Source organism: Erpetoichthys calabaricus, chromosome 11, assembly GCF_900747795.2.
Source record: "Erpetoichthys calabaricus chromosome 11, fErpCal1.3, whole genome shotgun sequence".
In the NCBI taxonomy this organism is placed as follows: domain Eukaryota; kingdom Metazoa; phylum Chordata; class Cladistia; order Polypteriformes; family Polypteridae; genus Erpetoichthys; species Erpetoichthys calabaricus.
In genome coordinates, this window is record NC_041404.2 from 13,159,171 (window position 1) to 13,181,821 (window position 22,651).

Consider the following 22,651-nt stretch of genomic DNA (forward strand, 5'->3'; position numbering starts at 1 on the left):
TTTAATTTATGGTACATGCTTCCTCAGTTGGTTTGCCCAGTTGATTTCATACAAGGGACACTATTGGCGGATGGCTGAGAAGCTACCCAATCAGAGCACGTATTATGTATTAAATAAAACTCCTCAATGATATATATGCTTCCCGCTCGATGCTTCGCATGCTTAAAAGCCTGAATAGCACCTATTGATTTTTGGTTGTTTGCTTTTCTCTCTCTCTCTCTGACATTCTCTGCTCCTGACAGAGAGGGTGTGAGCAGAGGGGCTGTTTGCACACTGGCCTAGAGGATACGGACGCTCCTCTAAAAAATGCTGAAAGACTACCTTCACATTGCTCCCTTTCTTACGGCTGCTTTGTCGGGCGGTGCTTCGCATACTTAAAAGCACCTATTGATTTTTTGATTGTTTGCTTTTCTCTCTCTGTCTCCCTCTCACTCTGACATTATCTGCTCCTGACGTGCACTCCTTTGAAGAGGAAGATATGTTTGCATTCTTTTAATTGTGAGACGGAACTATCATCTCTGTTTTGTCATGGAGCACAGATTAAACTTTTGAAAAAAGAGACAAATGTTTGTTTCCAGTGTTTAAAAGTCCCTGTCTCTACAAGGGTGTTATTTCATGTCTAGAGGGCACTAATAATGTTAAAAAACGTATTTAGAAGGTCGTAAACAGGTTTTCTATGCTCTAACTGTGAAAATATTCGATTTATAAATAAAGAATCCTACTTCGTGGAAATTCATTTATCACTGTAGAGTCTGGAACAGATTACCCACGATAAACGAGGGTCGACTGTACACAGCAGTCCAATGCTTTAGCCACAAGGCCACAATATCTATAGAAAGGCTAATAAAACATTCACCTTTCAGTCACACCAGCCCTTCCCTGTTTCATTTCACTCAGACCATTGAATCTATACTTGTAAATGGAAGATGAAATGTTCCCAGTTACACCTCTTGTAGACTAACAATCTCATCTGAAGGCAACTGCTGAGTTTGTCAATCACTGTCATAAAACTTAAAGGGCAGCCAGTACTGCACATATTTTGGTCATACAAAGTGACCTTTGATTGGATGAACTTGTCTGATTTTAGACATGAAATGATCTTTAAAAACAAAGATGAAGTCTTACTCTGCTCCCGGCTGTCTTTTCCATTGGCCACACTCCCATTGTCTGCTGTGGCCACACTGTCTGAATCTGAGGTCTGCTTTTCCTGTGATAGCCTCTGAGTGAAAATACAAAGGATAAAGTGTTAGGATGCAGAATCACAACTGCTGATGTTTATTACACAGATTCATTTTCCCCCATTGTCATAAGGTGTATGCTTCAGGGGGCAAACTCTAACAGAAACACAAAACCTACAAACGCTTCATCAGCTAACTTCTGCATCAAGAGTGATGACAAATAAGCAACTTCTGCAACAGGGTTGAAGACTCCAAGCTAAAAATTATAGTATTGGTGTTCTCCGGACTCCCATATTAATATTGACTGACTAAAGAGTGTGCATGTGCCAGCCCTCTGGTGGGTATAAATCCCTTCTGGATACTATTCACACTTTGCTCTAAGCCAATGTCAGAACTGGAATTCATGGTAAGCTTGCTACACAGCTTACTTAACTTTCTCCTTCTCATAAGTACAGGATAGACACACAGAGAAGGGAGACAAACTCTTGTGCTCAAAGATGGTACACTTGTTGTTTACTTACCTCCTGAACTTTTACAAGTGCAGCTGGACACCTGTGTATGTGACTCACCTTTTCCAATTCCAGTTTACGTAGAATTATTGGTGAAGTGGATCCTTCAACAGCAAATGCCCCATTGCACTGACTACTAACTTCTCGGATGACCTGTAAGAAATGGAAGTCAAACATTACACTTCTCTGTGTTCATCCCAGGATTATCGGTCATCTATACATGGCTGGTAATTAAGTGATGAATAGCTAGAATTAATTTGTCTTGTTATGCTTTTGGTCCTCTTTTCACTACTTTAATTTGATGTTAAATGATAGTGGGAAGTGCACAGAAAGAGGTTGAACTGTATTACAGTTTGTGTTTTGCACAGTTAGCACAGTCTTTGGTTCTCTATGGCATTGCACACTATTTTCTGCAAATAATTTTGTGACTGCCATTTCAACCTGAACTCTGTCCCTAGGATTAACAAGCCCCATTAGTTTGGAGTCCCAACTTTTGTGATTTCTGAGCTAACAGAACATATTTGAGATTTTACAGGGGCGGTAGAATGGATCTTAGGAGAGGGAGAAGAGGCAACACCCGAGTCCTACACAGATTCTGATTAATTTTTTACCTTCAGCCATTCCTCAGCTTGTTCTTTGCTCTGTACTGCAAGCACCAAGGCCTCTGCTCCTGGCAAGGCAAAGCGTAGCTCATGTTTCTTTCGTCGGCCATCTTTTGGGACATAGATCACATTGCATGTGCAAAGGGGCATCTCAGTGTGTGGTGAGTGATCCTTGATGCTCTTGTAGCACTGAAAGATAGTACAGCGATAATGCAAAGCGAGTTTTTGCAAATAAAAAATTAATTTGCTTCCTCAATTCCTTACATGCCAGAAAGACAGAATCTAATATAGCGATAGGGCCAGCAGCCTTTGCTCTACCCAGTTTGATTACAACTGATTTTTTTTTTTAGTTACTGGGCAGAGAAACAGGATTGGCTAATGACTGCTGAAGACATTTGTCATGATATTTGCTTTATCTTTACAATGCTAAATGTGGAAGCTAAAGGGCACAATGTACACTGCTCAAAAAATAAAAGTAACATTTAATCATCACAGTCTAACACCAAGTCAATTAAGCTTCAAATATATCAATCTGTCTAGTTAAGAAGCATAAGTGATTGTGAATCAACTTTACCTGCTTTGGTGCAAATGAAAGTGACAACACATGCACTGGACAGGCAACAGCAAGACAACCCCCAAAATGGGAATGGTTTTATAAGGGGTGGCCACAGACAATTACTCTATCCTTATCCTTCCTGATTGATTCTTCTCTAGTTTTGCGTTTTGCTAGTGTCCTTCTCACTACCTGTAGAATGGGGTGGTACCTGAAGCCAATTCAGGTTTCACAGTTAGCCCAGCTCCTCATGGATGGCACATCCATGTGTGACATTGCAAGAAGGTTTGCCGTGTCTCCCAGCACAGTCTCATGAGCATGGAGGAGATACCAGGAGACAGGCCATTACACGAGGAGAGTTGGACAGGGCTGTGGAAGGGCATCAACCCTGCAACAGGACTGGTATCTACTCCTTTGTGCGAAGTGAAACAGGAGGATCATTGTCAAAGCCCTACAAAATGACTTCCAGCTGGCTACTGGTGTGCATGTTTCTGACCAAACTGTCAGAAACAGACTCTATGAGGGTGGCCTGATGTTCTCTAGTGGGACCTGTGTTCATAGCCAATCACTGTGCAATTCAATTGGCAATCACCAGAGAATACCAAAATTGGCAGTTTGCCATTGGTGCCCCATTTTCTTCACAGATGAGATTAAGTTCACACTGAGCACATGTGACAGATGTGAAAGAGTTTAGAGACTTTGTTGTAGTCGTTATTCAGCCTGCAACATTATCCACCATATGGGGTTTGGTGGTGGGTCAGTGATGGTCTAGGGAAGCATATCCTTGGAGGGTCACACAGACCTCCATGTATTAGGCAAAGTCACCCTGACTGCTGTTGGGTATGGGATGAAATCCTCAGAGCCATTGTCAGACCTTATGCTCGTGCAGTGCAGTGTGCCATGGGCACAAGTTCCCCAGACCTGAATCCAACTGAGCAACTCAGAGTATCAGAGTATCCGGTGCCACTAATTATCACCACAGGCTGTCCAAAAGCTCATTGATGCCCTGATCCAGGTCTGGGTGGAAATTCCCCAGGACACCATCCATTGCCTCATCAGGAGCATGCCCAGAAGTTGTCACGAGTGGATACAAGCACATGGGGGCCATATACACTACTCAGTCACATTATGAGTTGCTGTGACAAAATTCATTCAAGTAGGAACAACCTGTGATTTCAATTTTTGACTTTGATTTTCGGTGTGATGTTGAATCCAGCCCAGAATGGATTGGTGATTTTGGTTTTCATTCACCATTGTTACACCATTTTGTTCTCAACAAATTACACAATATTACTCAGTGAAGATTTTCCACTTGAATATTTCTTTCATCAAGATCCAATGTGTGATTTAAGTGTTTCCTTTAATTTTTTGAGTAGTGTAGTATGCCTGCCAACCTTGGCATGGTTTGGCACTGTTGTATGTCTCTATAGCTAAACATAAGTAAAAATTAGGATAAGACACCATTCACAGGTCACTCTCACCAGCAGCTTGTTGTCCCGGATAACAGCGAACTGTTTGGCCCATTGTCCAAAACGCTTTTTTCTAAGCAGGAAAGCACAGATGCGGCACTCCTTTACCAGACCCATGGAGTTCTCTTCAGATGGCCATTGGTATGTCCTTCTCTGGCCTTTCACATCATCATCATCTTCATCATATGACTCATAAGAGCTGCTCATTCCATCTGAGTCATTATCTAAACAGAGAGAGAAAGACAGAGAGAGAAAATGCTAAGTATCAATAAAGTTCATGCAGTAGAATTCTTTCAATTAGTGAATCACATACTCAAAGACATCAATGGAATTAAGAGTACGGGCACTTAAGACTAAGGCTTAGGTCACACTAACAAAGAAAAAGTTTTCTGCCCACACTAGCATTTTCAAATTATTTTCTAGAAGTTTGTTATCCACACAGAAATGATAAAAACATGTAAATTTGCCTATTAGGCAAAGAATACAGAAGGGTACTCAGCATAGGAGAGTATGGGCTGAAGGTCAGCTTAGAGGTTGTAGTACTACTAGTCCGCATACACTGAGGTGTGCTGGTTAAGAAGTCCAAGATCCAGGTTTGGAGTCTGATTGGTCAGTTTGGCTTTGAGGAGTTTGGTAGAATTTTTCAAGATTCAGTATATGAAGTTAGGAAATGAGTATTCCCGCAGTAAAAATAAGACCACAGAGGGAATTATTAGAACAAAAGGAAGTCAGCTGCTATGTGAGAACCAGTGTTTTCAAATTTACATACTTTGGGCAGTGATGGTTTTGTTTAATAAAAAAAGAAACATTTTCAAATTTATCTGTGTTAGTGTAGACTAAGTCTAAAGCGAAAAGAGAAACTTCTTTACACAAATTGTCAAAATCTGAGACAAAATAACAATTCCTGTAGTTGAAGTGAAAACCTTGACATTGTTTTAAACTTGATAAGATATTAGAACAAGTAAGCTATTAGCTGACCAAACAAGCATGACTTTTAATTTCTCAAACTTCCTTCATCAACGTGCAAAATAAGTCATTCAAAAATGTGAGATCTCATAATATGGACTCACAGCATCAGAGATTTTTGCCTAATTTTAGGCCAAGGATGAAAGGAAGAAGGTTTCTACACCTGGATATGGCTTTTGGAAATAGTACCGCAGATGGAAAGATAACAGCCTGAGGCTGGAGTGGAGTACCATTCAGGGAGGCTTACAGTTCTGTATCTAATTCTGTAAGAATTATTGCTGGATGGTCAGCTTCCCATGGCTACCGCACCAGGAGAAAGCTTTAAGTAAAAGGTAACATATTTTGGGCCCGAGTGTGCAAATTGTGGGCCTGTGTGCATAAGTGTATTTTGGTCCTCTAATGCCCTAACCTTTAGTGCCACAAAATATCATTTGCCTCTAGGAGTTTCCACAAAAAAAGGGAATAATATTCTACAAAAATTAATTTTAAAAAGGCGCATGAATTTGCGGTGCCTCTTAATATTTTTCAGGTTAAAAACGGTGCATTCTTATCTTGTCTGGAACTTACTGCATGGACCCTTTTTGTATCTTAGCCTGCTTACAACTGCGTTCTTCGCACCATCCATGCAGTGTTAGCCCTGGAGGGATCAGTTAACAGCTTTGTAATGCAAATAAGCTTGGTGCTAATAACACAATCCACAGGTTACGTCATACATTTTCTGCATTTAAAATAAAACTGGATTTCTAATTTAACGTTGGTCAGGAGATACTCAAAACGGCCAAATGGTTTCCAGAATAAAGATATGCCCTTTCCTTGTTCATATATAGGTAAACCACAGTGAAAAGATGGGATTGTGGGTGATTGGTTATCTACTTAATTGAAGGCAGTTTCAGGTGAGCCTCAATCCTCAAATTTAAGTGATCTCCACAAACTTAACTATCCTTTCTTGGCTGTAAGAGACTAGATTTCATTTTTTGGATGACTAAGCAAGTAAACAAGGTAGGCAAAACCTGTAGGAAAGGAAAAAGATTCTCTTTATATACCCTAGGAGCCGAGTCACAAAATGTTAAATGAAACTGCCTGCAACAAAGATGGATTTATGTGTCCCATACAACCTGGTCATGGACTTCTTGAAGGTCAATTTTTCTATGTGTCATGCAGTCTGTGATGACCACACAATGACTGTTTAGCAGACTGTGACTTGTCTAATGTTTTACTAGGCAAGCTTGCATCAGCTAGATGACTTATTCACACCTGAATATCTTAAGAATTATATATGTTCTGGGAAATATTGTCTTACATCCTTTAATCCATTCTTTATGGAAACAGAGGAGCTGATGTACGCAAATTGCCTTATGCTTGAATAGACTCTGAGACCCTTTGTCGGTTTTATCTGCTACTGAGTTTTCAACATCAGCAATACAAAGTAAAGGTAAACATAGGCAACTTACATGAGTTTTTCTGTTCTCCATTCATTTGGGTTATGGGATAGTTGCTGTCTGCATCTTCATAGTATCCATCCTCACTGGAGTTGGGTGGGCTGCAGCTGTCTATGGAGAGAAAGAGGCCATAAAACCAAAAAGAGGACTACCAGTACGTTGAATTCAAGGAAACTACAAATTCTTTCTAAATTTTTGTAAGTCCTTCTTCATCTGGAAGGTAAACTCAAACTGCAGAAATTTACTGGAAGTTTACTAGCCATCTCTAGTCTTTCTGAATACTTCAAAGAGAAATAAGGAATTTTTGGAGGTGCTTCTCTATTATGTATGAAGTTTCCAAATGACAGACTATGTGAACTCTGCCCACATGAGAGTCTAAATATGGTATATGTGGGCTGTGCAAACAAGAATGCCTTTACATGTGTACACAGACCTACTATCTGCTATTGTGTGAGGGCATAATTGTACAACTCTACACTTTTATAAGAACTGAAATATCCGATGGGCTGAACAGTAATGGAGAAGAGTGGCATACTGATTACAACTGCTGCCTCACAGTTTCATAGACCTGGGATCAAATCCACTACTGAATCTGCATTTTTTCACTGTGTCTGTGATGGTTCGACTCAAGTCCTTCAATTTGTTTCTGCATTCCCAAATATGTGCATGTTATGTTAATTAGCAATGCTAAACTTTATACATATAAATGAGTAAAGGTGTGTGCAAGGTAGGTTACTGCCTATATGCCAGTACTGCTGGAATGGGTCCCATAAACTGCAATAGGCAGGCTCTATAATAGAGTTAATGATATGTTGAATGAAAGTTGGCCTGGTACTTGCAGATATGTGATAAACACTGAAAATCGCCTTGTAATGGCCAAATGCTCTGACTAGGGTTGATTCTCAACTTGGTTATGATGCTACCTGGAATGATTTCAGCCCCTCCATGAAAAAACAGGTTTGGAAAATGATGAATGAATTTACTTCAAGTGCACTATGATATTCCAAATGGTAAAACTCCAATATATTATAAAACTATGCACACAGCCTTACAGTTACACTCAGGAAAAAAATTTGTGATAAGCATCCCTAATGCAATTAGAAGAAACTGAGATACAGTAGACCCCCATGAAGTTGCGGTTCAGAGTTCGCGGCCTCAGTCATTCGTGAATTTTGCCTTAGAACCTATCTAATAATTGTTAGCGGAAACCACAAATATCCTCCGCGATTTTTATGGCTTTTATCGTGGCAATACTGCACTGTAGAGAGATCAGGAAGCAACCGTAGAGGAAAACGTGGCGTGGGATAGTGAAAGTAGCCAATAGAATTTGAACCTGCAACTCCCAGCAGTCCCTGCAGTGGCTCTGATTGGTCTTCTGCTGAGGGTGCTGGGGTCAAGGGATGTCAGTGCGGCTTTTAAAAAGGGGGCCGGTGACCAAAAGCAAAAAAAAAGTTTTTGTAATTTGTGTTTCAAGTTCCCGTCTGTCTTCCTGCCTTCTGTTGGGTTACCTGTACTTATTCGTTTTGTCCTGGATCATTGTGTGGTTGGCGTCTGGACTGTCTGCCGTCTGCCTGTGTACATAAGGACTGTAAGTGGGTTCATGGCCATCCTGCAAAGAAAGGAGCACTCTTGAACCCGTTCACACCATTATTTTCAGGAACTAGCGGTAGGACTATCTTTACATTCCCATTCAACGTGCGGATCTCTGGACTATCTATTTTTATCATTACATTTCATCCGTTGGCGTTTTTCATGAACGTTTTCATGATTTACTGTGTGTGTTTTGTTTGTGCTTTGTTGTATTTAATGTGTAATCGCCGTAAGGGGAACAGTGGTGGTATCGTTGTTTTTATTTATTTAATTTGTTTTCATTACATTCTTTATTTGCTGTTTTGATTACCGGTTTGCTTTGTTTTTGTCTCTGTTTGTGAGTGCATGTGGGTCGGGCCAAGGCTGGGTGCGTCCCTGGAATCTCCACCATAAAAATAAATAAATCGCTGTCTTCTCGACGGTGTGAATCTTAGTGGCACCGGACTGCTACAGCGTTATTCATTTCTACTTGCTGCTAATTGACTGTGATGCATCTCCAGCTGAGTGTTCTTTTGTTTTCCATTTTGCTTCTCACACGACGCTACGCATACTTAAAAGCCTGAACAGCACCTGTCCTTTTTGGCTGATTGTTTCTCTCTCCTCCCCCAGACATCCTCTGCTCTTGTTGGGGGTCCCGCTCCAGTTGTGCTCCCCTATGATGTTTGTCTATTCTTTAATCGAGAAATAACTGCATACTGTGCTCGTTTTACTTCTGAAAGAGACATGTTTGTTTCAAGTATTTGAATAAAGTTCCTGTCTCTACAATCTCCTGTGTTTCTGTGCAATTCTGTGACCCAAGCGTGACACCCTGCAGCCTCACTGTCCCTGGGATTGAGCCGCTGCACTAGACCAGCCTGCAAGCATCAGCGCTTACCTCTGTGTGCTTGAGTGCAGCCAGTTCAAGAGCAGTTGGCTCGGTGATTTACTGAATTTCATCCACGGCATCAGTTGCACCTTGTACATATTGTTCCAGTAGTTTTTAAAATAGTTTTTACAGTTCATTAGCAGTGTGTAAAATAATCAGTGTTGCAGTAATTGTGATGCTCTTTGCATGAAAAATAATGTGTTCCATTAAAATTTCACTTTTTCTTTGTGAATTGTGACGTTTACTTAAAGTGCAGCAAAAAGGTATTTGCCGTCCAGGGATGCATTAACCCCCAAGTATGTGGCAGTTTAAGGGTTAAAGCCCCAAGATTCACACTTGCATGAATTACAGTACATATAGCGGTAACATCGGTATTTTACATTCTAGCACTGTGGGTGACATATCAGTACAGTACTGTACAGTATATGGGCTTACCTTTACATTCTTATTTTTAGGTAATGTATTAAGCTGAGTTTGAAATTAAATTAAAGTGTTTTGGGGGCATATTTAGGATTTAAACTATAAAAATTGGCATTTTTTTTAACCACATCCAAAATTTGAGGTTTTCACAATTCGTGGGTGCTCTAGGAACGCAACGCCCGCCAATTTTGGGGGTGTACTGTGTACAAAACTGTAAGATCCATAACATTTCATTCAGTATTCCTGAAACATTGATGCATAACCACCACCGTTGTGTAGTCCAGGTTATAATATGATACCCTTCTGCAGAATACATGGTAGATAATAATCTACATTATTATAGATTATTATATAATTATATTATATAATAATGTAATATTGTATTATGTATTATTATTATTAGAGATTATTATAGCAAAGTAGGAAAAATGAAATCCTCTACACAAGATCAGAAATCAATCATGACTAGCTTTTTAAAAATATACTGACTACTTACCTGTTGGTGTATTAGATCTTGTGTAGTGACTGGCTATATACTAGGGATGTTACAAGAACTGATACTTTGATACCAAGACAATACCAAAATGCTGAAAATGTAACAGCACTATCTTTTTTACAGTATTAGTAGTACCAAGTCGGTACTGCACTAATGAGTGACTGCAAGTAGGATAGAGTACTTTAAAAGGCACAAAAATACAAGACAAAAGCGTGAGTAATAACTACACATGTAGATGGCTCACAATACTGCTGTACTACATTAACACGTCTTGAAAAGAAAACCAGCAGAAGTCATGTTGGGAAAAGGTTTGCGTTTGAGGCATTAGAATTTCAGTATGCAATTCTCGGAATCATGCTTATCCTTTAAAAGAAAGGCAAACACACACTTATTACCACTTTTATCCCATAATGCAGAAGTGAGTTGTAACCATTTAAAAGTAGATTATGAGATTAATTGATTTTTAATACCTTTTCATGCACTGTCCTGATAAAGAATCAAAGAGTTTGTGTTCATTCTCTGATTCTCTATAGATGTCTGTTCAACCATCCATCCATTTTCTAACCATTGCATGCATTCAGAATCCTGCATAGAGGACTGTGGAATATGGGATGAGACTGCACCACTGGCAGTGTTAACAACAAATGTAACAACTAAATACAGAGACAAATTTCAAACAAAGTGGCTGTTTGATATGTGTACATCGTCAATGACATGACCTGCTCCATTTGTTAATATCAAAATAAAATTTATTAAGTATTTCTATGCTTCGAATTACAAATCACATCTCTCAAGTAATACAACATGCACTGCATTAACAGAAACAGTTAACAGCAATACGAGCAAAACAGGATACTGAATACACTTCTACAAATGTAAAATTTGGGCCAGTTGTTTTGGAAAACAGTCTAATGTGTATGAATATAGTCCCAAAAATGTGAAAAACATAAGAAATGCATACACTATCTATATATATAATTCACTAAGGCAAGACAACCATGGAAAGCACGCCGGAAGGGGGCGTGGATTCACTAAGCCGCCGACAAGTAAGACTCCCATGGCGCACGCAGGAAGGAGCCACGCCCACCAACTCTAAGACCATTGGATACGACGACAACTCGCAGAGCCACACCCATTCAACTGGGACGGAACAACACAGAAAAAACGGCGTCATTTATATTCGTCTGTCATAGAGGCCACATGCACCTCCGAGCCACGTTGACTGTTCATAGAGGCATGTTTCTCGCGGACGTGAATCGCCATATGCAGCGTGTAAAACGGTTTGCGAGGGGTATCCCATGGGATCCTTAAAACAGTCCTTTACAACTGAGGTTAAAACACAATGAAGTAAGCAGTCTTTAAAACCGAGTTTTCGGTTACGACGCACGACCGCGTGCACCATAGCAAACTGTTTTACACGTTACATACAGCAATTCGCATCTGTGACAAACTTGCGTCTTCTTAGATGGTCCTGCAGGAACACGGAAGACGTTTCCCTGCCCACCAACCCTCCTTTTTCACCGGCCCGCGTCTACCCTCACTCTCTAGGCATTCACACTGCCTGCCCATTTGCCCGGACGCAAAAACTCACCGACCACCCAGTTAGTCCCTTTCGTCTGTGCTAGGAGTCCACATGCACGTCTGAGCCACGTTGACTTTTAATTATTTTTTTCGGTTTCGACACCCGACCGCGTCCACCATGAAAAACCATGCGAAAGGAACAACGAAGCCCCGCCCAGAAACTCTGCCCCTCCTCCCACGTGCTCAGGAACGCACCTCAGACCACTGCCCGCCAACTCAAACAGCTTATCAAACACATACTCACTCGCTTTGGTCTGTGCTGCGGTCCAAATCCAGCTGTGAGCCACGTTGACTATTCTTTTGCCCTCCATGGCTACCGCTTCAAAAGTATTTAATGGAAATACACGCTATACAACACTACGACAAACTCAACACAGAATAGAAACACACTGTTGATACTGTTTTACACGCTGCATATAACAATTCCCATCCCCAATGCTTCTTCTTCGATGGTCCTGCAGTACTGGCATGCCTCCACATAAACTCAAAATTAAAAATGGATCCGTCATCATGCTTCTCAGAAACCTCCTGCCTGCAAAAGGTCTTTGTAATGGCACTAGACTGTCTGTTACTACTATTCACCACAATGTACTGTAGTGTAAAACTATCACATCTGCAACCTCACAAACTGTCCTTATTCCCCGGATATGCCTGACCCCGTCAGATTCAAATTTGCCTTTTACTTTTACCCGAAGACAATTTCCTGTTCGATTGGCATTTGCGATGACAATTAATAAGGCACAAGGACAAACTTTCAAAAAGATATGCCTATATCTGCCAAAACCAGTCTTCACTCACAGACAATTATATGTTGCTCTCTCCAGAGTTCCATCTTTCAATTCACTTTCTGTTGTATCCTCAAACCCTCCCTTTTTAGACAACTGTGTCTTTCCAGAAGTGTTCAACCATCAATAAATAATTATGCGGCGTTTGTTATGCCGCGGGTTCACTATTGTGTTGTATTTTCCTCTCTCCAGAGTTCCATCTTTTCATTCACTTACTGTTGTATTCTCACACCAACCCGTTTTAGACAACCGTGTCTTTCCAGAAGTGTTTACCATTCAATAAATAATTACGCATGACATTGACCGTGTGTCTACCCGACGCAGAGAGGCGTGGGTAAGCCGTTGAACCCCATTCAAGCTGCAAACCATGCAATTCCCTCTAAGTGCGACTCATACGCTCCCACTGATTACGTCCCTGCCCTTTGTACACACCCCCTCCCACCTCGCTACTACCGTAGTCGGGTGTCTTGGTAGATTATATATAGAAAAGCACCCAAAACCACACAGAACAATTAAAAGTCTACGTGAGTCACAGGTGTATCTGGACTGTGCAAAAACGACAACGACTCAAGTGACGAGTTGGACGTGGGCACATGACCAGGCAGTGCATACTGAACAAAACATCAGCACACTACCATGACGGAGAGACCGGAATGGCCGTCCTTCTCCTCTCCTCCCGTTCCTTTCTCCGCGCCTGAGCGCCGTCCACCCCTATCCCTCCGTCTGGGAGTAGAAGCCGCGACGTCGGTCTGCCAGTTTTAAATCACGGACGATTGTGTGTTGGTTTGTTCCGTGCATTGTTACAATGTTGCTTTTCTTGCTGATTTATTACATTACCGATTTTTCAAATGTTAATTTTCTCCCTGTGCTTAAAAATCATTAAAAAACTGGCCTGATTATGCGGCGTATGGTACGCCACGGGTTGGCTAGTATAATATACTTGACTGGTATGTTAGCAAATGTAATACAGTCTCTAAGTTACAATTAAGTGACTGCAAGTAACATCAGGCCAATAATTTTCTATTTCTGGATTTGTACACATGCTCAACAATAACAAAGTTTGATCACTCAAGTAAGATGCTTTGAAAACAGAACAAAAAAGATTTTTTTTTTACAAGAGTTCTTAAATAATGGATTAATGTAAAACCGACAGGCCCAACTTCACACAGGAATCCCTGAAGTTATGAAAAAGGGATTTGGACAATTAAAGCCCCATGAATTTGTCATGTTCGAAATTTGAATCAGTTTTACCGATCCATTAAATATTGCTGTTTAGTATATTTTTACTAGCTAATGATGCAAATGTAAATCTTAACAGCAAATGTTACAAGCCTTACAGAGGGATTTTCTGACACAGCAGATTTTAAAGGCATGTTGTTAAAACTGTTGATTTAACAATATCAATATACTTGTAATATTGATTTTTTATTTTAGTATTGATTTCAAGCAGTATTTTCCTGTTATGTAAGAGCAAATGTCAAGAGAATAAAATTAGAATGTGTATTTGGTAATACTGTATAAATCAGATAGTCCATGATGATAACATTTTTTATAATCCCTATGTTGAAATCCCCCAATTTGCTTGTTACACTGGAGGAATCCCCATGTCTATCACAAATGAAATTCAAGTCTTGTATTATAATTTGATATTTATGAATACTAAGAACAATTTACTTAAACGACAGCTGAGCAACTACTTGACTGATATACCATTACTATCTGGAAACTCCCGCACTGCTGTTCAAATGCTACCTGTGGATAGTCAAGGAACTTAAAAAGGTAAAACTGGGTCTTCAAGGATGAGAAACACTGCTCTAAGGTAAATGCTGTAATCCAGCAAGACAATTAAATTGTTATATCAAAGCGGTTGAGGGGGAAAAAAAAAATACTTTTATTTAAATTTAATGACCTCTGGTGGAATTGTCTGGAGTGGTGCACTGGCTGAAGGGAATTGTAGTCCCCACTTTGACGTTTGCACAAGGTTGCATATAAAATGAAGTGGGGGTGGTAATATTATTTAATATCTCTCTTACTGGATCAATTAAGCAAAATTGACTACACTCATAGCCATAAGTCTGGCAAACACTTGCTAAATATGTCTTTTATGAGTTCTGGTAAACTTTGCTCTGCTCACTTTGTTTCTGCAGACAGCCTTCTTTTGCATAAACCAGCATGCCCAATCTCTCCATGCAATTGATGTTAGTGCTGTGGTGAGATGTGGGATGTGGTGTGTTGGAAGGTCCTACTCACTAGAGTATTACTATCAACAAAAGTCAAAAAGAAAAACACATGTTGGCTATTTTCTTTTTTCCACAGTTGTCAGTCAGCAAATATCAATTAAATCAGCCAAAGTGTTTTTGAGATTTTGAAATATTTAGTTTTTCTATTCTGGCGGATTTTTACCCCTAAATATTGATATATCAAAATGTCCTTTCTTAGTTGATACCTACTGGCCTAGATGTACCAGTCTATCAAATTTCTGCTTTTTATCTAAATAGGAAATAGTTTTTTTGTTAATGAGTGAGTGATAGAGTGAGTGAATGTGCCAGTCACCTTTGCATTATATAATTTAAATTTGCTGTTACTATTAGCATTTATATATTTTATATTCTATTATAAGGCATAATAATATCCACTTGAATAATGTAAGTATTTTAATAACAAAGCAGGTGAAAGGAATTTCTGTATTTGACATCAAATCAAATAGGTATCGATTATAGTGACAACTGGTATCAAATACAAAAATTCTGGCATCGTGATATCCATCCATCCATCCATCCATCATCCAACCCACTATATCCTAACACAAGGTCATGGGGGTTTGCTGGAGCCAATCCCAGTCAACACAGCGCACAAAGCAGGAACAAATCCCGGTCAGGGCGCCAGCCCACCGCAGGGCACACACACACCCCAAGCACACACTAGGGACAATTTAGGATCGCCAATACACCTAACCTGCATGTCTTTGGACTGTGGGAGGAAACCCAGGCAGACATAGGGAGAACATGCAAACTCCACACAGGGAGGACCCGGGAAGCAAACCCAGGTCTCCTTACTGCAAGGCAGCAGCGCTACGACTGCGCCACCATGCCAGCCTTATATGAAACAATTAGGCTGTCAATTTTTTTTTTGTAATGTTTCATAATCTACAAATTAGTCTAGTGCAAGGGTGTCAAACTCAATGAAGGCCAGAATATATCAACAAGCAACTACTGCCACATTTTCCTAACAGACAAGATACTCCAGTACCTCTCTGATCATCGCAACTGTATATTCAGCTTCCTGACTCTCTTAAAACTGTCATCTTTCTTTATCAGCTTTTGTTTACTTTTCAGCAGTGTAGAATAGCTACCGGCAGCCATGGTGCTGAAATTAGTACTGAGTAAAAAAAAAACAAAAAAACAACTGCCATCACCATATATAGAATGAGAGCGGCAGTCAAAAACAAAACAAATTAAGCTAAAGCAAAGTACACATGTGTACACTTGTACTTGACCACATTAAAAAAAAAAACGGATGTAAATGCCATAGTGATGGATTACACAGACTACATTTAGAGTTGATCAGAAACGGACAGCAATCACATTTATCATGAATCGAAATGCAAATGCATTTTCCATCCCTATACATCAATCGAGAATACAAAAGTATTATGCAGTATGGTGGCAACAGTCAGATATGCTACTGAGGGATCTTCAGCCCTGACATTTGTGCAGCTTAAAAAAGTGTGCAGTGTGGCAGCAGTGGCGTGTATGAAGTCAAGATACCATCTACTTCACTATCACATCTTTTGGAATCATGCTGAAACACTAAAGTTTTTCATGTCAGTGTGGTATGTCACCTTCTTTTTACATTTTCCTATTGGGTAGCCAGTTTTTCATCTAACTGCAGGTTAGTAGCTGTGGTGCACTGTGCTGCAGAGATAAAGTGCAAGTGATGGATTTTAATCCAAGATGAAAATGTAATTCATCTAAATTATATGTAAAACTAACTTTAGAGGGGGTCTATATGGAGCCGTATGTAACATATTTTTAATACTGATGAAGTGGGTCGTTATAAAAGAGTCCAAGATCCGGACCTGGCCCACAGGCCTTGAATTTGACAGCCCTGGTCAAATACAACCAATGTGGAAAAAATGAATTATTATCATATGAATGCATGCTAAATGCAAAATAAAAATAATTTGTATATCCTATCATTCTCCAATCTTCTTAATGTATGCAGGGACACAGTGTACCTTAACCTACCCCTGCAGAACTTGGACTGGCATTCATCCCTTGCAACATTGCAGGGTACACACATACATACACTCACTCACATGGGCACATTTAGAACTGCCAATCAACCTAATCTGCACATCTCTAGGAACTTGGCAGGAGAACCCAAAGGAAAACCCACACAGACACAGGACAAACGAGCAGACACCATAAGAAGTGCAGGATTTAAATCCAGGATGCTGGGTTGTTTCATTAATAATTTTTAGCATGCAAATTTGTATTCTTCCTCTGTAGTGTATACCACATAATGGAGCTTCTCTCCTAATTGTTATCAGACAGTGTTCCTTGAAAAAGACAGCTGACTGATTAGCAATAAGCAAACTGCCAAATGCAACTATCTTTGCTTTTCACAAATTGGAAGCCATGTCTAATTAACCAGTCACAAAGAAATTAATAAAACTTGGTGTGAATTTTTGTTAAACTTAGAATGAACATGACACTGATTAGCATTTATTTTTTGCAGCCATCAAGCTTCAGAAAAAGGAATCCACCATAGTGTAATACTGTATAACAAACTAGGTAAATCAAACTCCAGATGTTGAGGCCTAGTGCCTATTCCAGCATGCAGAAGGTAGGACTGAACCCTGGACATGGTGCATGGCCACTGCATAACACACTTACAAACACACCCATTTCCACACAAAGCCAATTTATTATTGCTAGTTAACACCAAAGACACACTGTTCTCTCAAGTGAAAAAGTTAGAATAAAAATTTTACAGGAATGTTTTCCCCCTCTCAATTGAATAACTGAAATTGTATAATAATATTACATGATGTCAAGAGCATGCTTATTCAGTCAAGCCCACCAGAACAAGGCACATGGGATCATGAGAAAGGGTAGTGTGAGACACCAGCGAACCCACATATCTGTCTGGATTGTCTATAGCTCCAAGATCATCGACCGCAAGGAAGATTCCTGAACCCCAGTCAACTCCACCTTCTTGCTCCATGACATCAACGCAGCTGACTGTTAAAAACAGCTCAGTGAGGAAAGGGGCAGTCTGCTGTCTGCGAGTGCACACGGACGTGTTGTTTTTCTATTTCCCTAAAGATTATCATTAAACAGTGTTTTCCCCACTGGAATCACAACCCTCCTTCCTGTTTCTTGTTGTTTTGCAATTCATTGTCCACCAAGAGGTTATTAGACACCAGAGTGTGTGACTGTATTTTTTTTTATCTGAAGGTGAAGAGAGGAGAGTCCCTATGGAGCAGGGGTTCTTAAAACTCTGTCCTGGAGGACCACTGTGGTTGCTTTTGATTCTAAAAAGTTTTAATCCTGTTTTCAACTGGTCTCCTATCGTAAATTAACATTTTGTAGCTCTTCTCAAATAATTAATAAACTTCTTCTGATAATATAGCCATACCGTTTCATCTATTTTCTGAACTCTTTTAATTCAATATTACAAGAGCAGGAATTGGGAGACCACTGAAGCAGCACAGGGTGCAAAGCATGAACCATACTGGATAGGGTGGTGGTCCATTACAAGGCATACTTATTTTAAATAAGGCCAATTTAAAACTCAGTCAACCTAATCTACACTTGGAGAACTCTGAGAAATGCATAAGCAGATACAAAGAAAGAAACGATATATTACAGTGAGCAAGATGGGACTCAAATACAGTCTCCAGCATGTGTGAGGCTACATTAGTGACCATTGCTTCATCATTCCCACCTACACTGTACTTTATTATTAATTTCAAAATGTCTGTTATTAAACCCATTGTTTTATGAGGAGCACACAGAATTGGCAACTACTGTCTTCTACACATTCTACTTTTTAATTTATTTTTGAAGAAACCTAATGTAAAATAAAAGAATAAACCATTAAATGCACTGTGAATTATTAGAACAAATAAAGAACATTAGAAGTAGAACTGTCAGAAGTAGCTTCAACTCCCACCTCCGGCAGAACTTCGACCACATCCCGAGGGAGGTGGGGGACATTGAGTCCGAATGGGCCATGTTCCGTGCCTCTATTGTTGAGGCAGCTGACCGGAGCTGTGGCCGCAAGGTAGTCGGTGCCTGTCGTGGCGGCAATCCCCGAACCCGTTGGTGGACACCGGCGGTGAAGGATGCCGTCAAGCTGAAGAAGGAGTCCTACAGGACCCTTTTGTCCTGTGGGACCCTGGAGGCAGCTGATAGGTACCGGCAGGCCAAGCGGAATGAGGCTTTGGTGGTTGCTGAGGCAAAAACTCGGGCGTGGGAGGAGTTTGGGGAGGCCATGGAGAACGACTTTCGGACGGCTTTGAGGAGATTCTGGTCCACCATCCGGCGTCTCAGGAAAGGGAAGCAGTGCAGTGTCAACACTGTATATGGTGGGGATGGTGCGCTGCTGACCTCGACTCGGGACGTTTTGGGTCGATGGGGGGAATACTTCGAAGACCTCCTCAATCCCATTAACATGCCTTCCAATGAGGAAGCAGAGCCTGGGGACTCAGAGGTGGGCTCCCCCATCTCTGGGACTGAGGTCACCGAGGTGGTCAAAAAACTCCTTGGTGGCAGGGCCCCGGGGGTGGATGAGATACGCCCGGAGTTCCTCAAGGCTCTGGATGTTGTAGGACTGTCTTGGTTGACACGCCTCTGCAACATTGCATGGACATCAGGGACAGTGCCTCTGGATTGGCAGACCGGGGTGGTGGTCCCCCTCTTTAAGAAGGGGGACCGGAGGGTGTGTTCCAACTACAGAGGGATCACACTCCTCAGCCTCCCTGGAAAAGTCTATTCAGGGGTCCTGGAGAGGAGGGTCCGTCGGATAGTTCAGCCTCGGATTCAGGAGGAACAGTGTGGTTTTCGTCCTGGTCGCGGAACAGTGGACCAGCTCTATACCCTTAGCAGGGTCCTGGAGGGTGCATGGGAGTTTGCCCAACCAGTCTACATGTGTTTTGTGGACTTGGAAAAGGCATTCGACCGTGTCCCTCGGGGAATCCTGTGGGGGGTACTCCGAGAGTATGGGGTACCGGCCCCCCTGATAAGGGCTGTTCGGTCCCTGTACGATCGGTGCCAGAGCTTGGTCCGCATTGCCGGCAGTAAGTCGAACCCGTTTCCAGTGAGAGTTGGACTCCGCCAGGGCTGCCCTTTGTCACCAATTCTGTTCATAACTTTTATGGACAGAATTTCTAGGCGCAGCCAGGGTGTTGAGGGGGTCCGGTTTGGTGGGCTCAGGATTGGGTCACTGCTTTTTGCAGATGATGTTGTCCTGTTTGCTTCATCAGGCCGTGATCTTCAGCTCTCTCTGGATCGGTTCGCAGCCGAGTGTGAAGCGACTGGGATGAGAATCAGCACCTCCAAATCCGAGACCATGGTTCTCAGCCGGAAAAGGGTGGAGTGCCCTCTCAGGGTTGGTAGCGAGATCCTGCCCCAAGTGGAGGAGTTCAAGTATCTCGGGGCCTTGTTCACGAGTGAGGGAAGAATGGAGCGTGAGATCGACAGGCGGATCGGTGCGGCATCCGCAGTGATGCGGGCGCTGCATCGGTCTGTCGTGGTGAAAAAGGAGCTGAGCCGCAAGGCGAAGCTCTCAATTTACCAGTCGATCTATGTTCCTACCCTCACCTATGGTCATGAGCTATGGGTAGTGACCGAAAGAACGAGATCGCGAATACAAGCGGCTGAAATGAGTTTCCTCCGCACGGTGTCTGGGCTTTCCCTTAAAGATTGGGTGAGAAGCTCAGTCATCCAGGAGGGGCTCAGAGTAGAGCCGCTGCTCCTCCGCATCGAGAGGAGTCAGATGAGGTGGCTCGGGCATCTGATCAGGATGCCTCCTGGACGCCTCCCTGGTGAGGTGTTCCGGGCACGTCTAAGTGGGAGGAGGCCCCGGGGAAGACCCAGGACACGCTGGAGGGACTATGTCTCTCGACTGGCCTGGGAACGCCTTGGGATTCTCCCGGAAGAGCTCGAAGAAGTGGCCGGGGAGAGGGAAGTCTGGGCATCTCTGCTCAAGCTGCTGCCCCCGCGACCCGACCTCGGATAAGCGGGAGACAATGGATGGATGGATGGATGGATGGAAGAACATTAAAGAACATTAAAGAACCTTGTGTGTTGGCCTTTTCTTTTTTCTACACTCACTGACTGAATACTTTCCATTTCCTTTAACACTATGACAAATGTTGATCACTTAGTCAGGTGCATATCTAACTCTACGGAAGCTGAGTGGTAGAACTATAGTTCATTTCAGAAACATGTATTCAGCTCAGGTGTTTGGATCAGCTACTGCAGTTCACCAGGACTAGGCTAGGGAAGCCCAATGCAGTCCTACAATGCAGTCCAGTGGGTGAAGCAGAGTTCCTGGTACTACAGAAGCTTTATGTAGCTAAATCAAACTAAAGTTAAGAGAGAAGTGAAGGCAACACTGATAAATTTCTTTGTAGGATTTTTAATGTAAAAATAAGAAGGCTGCGCTGTACTGAGAAGGTAGACATTAGGTATGCAACCAAAACATCAAGATTATTCCAAATTGTTCTTAGCAAAACATAATGAATGAACACAAATGCAAAAATAAAGAAAAAGAAAGGAAAATCTTAACAACGTGTCTTGCTGGAACTTACTTCTGGAAGTAATGTACTCAGGTGCTTCACCTGGACTAAGGGGTACAGCCTCTTCATAGTAATCCTCAGGAGGGGGTGTCGTGGGTAGAGGAGGTGCATAGTCCACAGTGTTCTGAAGAGAAGCAGACAAAGACCTTTAATCTTACTTGTTATCTTCATTAGCTAGAAAAAAACTATATAGGGGAAATCTCAAAGCATGTCAAAGTGATCAAGTAGTAATTTGGATTATTTTTACCTCTACTCCACATTTATATATGCAATCAGGACAGTCTATGATATTAATAATTTTGATCTAAAATGCCTCAAGTATTAAACTGTATTGATCTGTATCAGTCGTTCATGCTCTACTACATACACATGAACTTGCTTTGAATTCATAGGTGCAAAATACATTGTTTATTTTATTTGTGATTGTTGTTGGAAACTACTATGTAGCACCCTGCAAAACATGCACTTAAGAGTACAAAATGAGACAAAACCGCCAAAGGCTCATTAATCCGAAAGACACATTAGCTAATTCCAAATCAGATGTGTTTAACCCAGGGGATTAACCTGAGTCAAGTGTTCAGTTTAAAACTATATTATATGTAAACAGTGGCTACTAAGACAATACAGACAATAGGTACATTTACAGTATTCTTGATCAGGATCAAATGCTGCTTAATAAATAAAACTGTGTTTACCCGACAACTGTCCACATCTACTGTGAGAAAGCCTGATGATTTTTCATTATTTAACTACAGCAATAGTTTGCTCTTCACAAGAAAACTGGTTGTGTCAAAAGAATTAAACCTGCGACAGCCTAGACACTCTCCAATTTCTATTCAATTCAGTCTGGCCCTCTAATGTGGAATGCACACTAGAGGAGAGTCCAGTGACTATATGTTTCTGATGGTACCAGAACACAGATCCTGTCCTTTTCTTTGTGCAAAAAATTGAGCTAAAATAATTTTTATTTTGCTCTAGTGTCTATTCAGACTTTCATCTTTCAGATCATTTGTAGTAGGCTAGTAAGGAAACACTAGGTAAAAAATGGAAACCAGAAAACTAGAGAGATTTGATCCAGATCACAATTCTCTAATTGTAAAAAAGTGTGGTGTAGTGGTCAAGACTTTTTCCACTTATAAGTCACTTCTTACAGTAATCTCCCATTGTAACAAAGTACATGCAAATAGTTCTGAATTATCATGACCCTATAAGTTACTCTGGATAAATGCATCAACCAATGTACCTTAATAACCATCTGGATCAGGTGTACCTCTGTATTTGACTGATTTGCTATTACTCAGTCTTTTCCATATTCCTTCTATTTTCGGCAACTACAGTGGCACTTGTTCTGCCTAGAAGTGGTTGCACCGACAAATACAGACCTATTTT

The 22,651-nt window shown here is 41.2% G+C and overlaps 1 protein-coding gene across 1 annotated transcript in view; it reads right to left on the reverse strand.

Moving 5' to 3' along the window:
* LOC114660186 (actin filament-associated protein 1-like 1) overlaps positions 1-22,651 on the reverse strand; it is an 88,018-nt gene that overhangs the window by 29,095 nt on the left and 36,272 nt on the right. Inside the window, exons 5-10 of the mRNA XM_028812707.2 lie at positions 21,275-21,386; positions 6,729-6,827; positions 4,324-4,535; positions 2,299-2,478; positions 1,748-1,840; positions 1,126-1,219 (exon numbers count right to left, since the gene is read on the reverse strand). Of these exons, the coding sequence (XP_028668540.1) occupies positions 1,126-1,219; positions 1,748-1,840; positions 2,299-2,478; positions 4,324-4,535; positions 6,729-6,827; positions 21,275-21,386 (790 nt within the window). The remainder of the gene's footprint in view (positions 1-1,125; positions 1,220-1,747; positions 1,841-2,298; positions 2,479-4,323; positions 4,536-6,728; positions 6,828-21,274; positions 21,387-22,651) is intronic.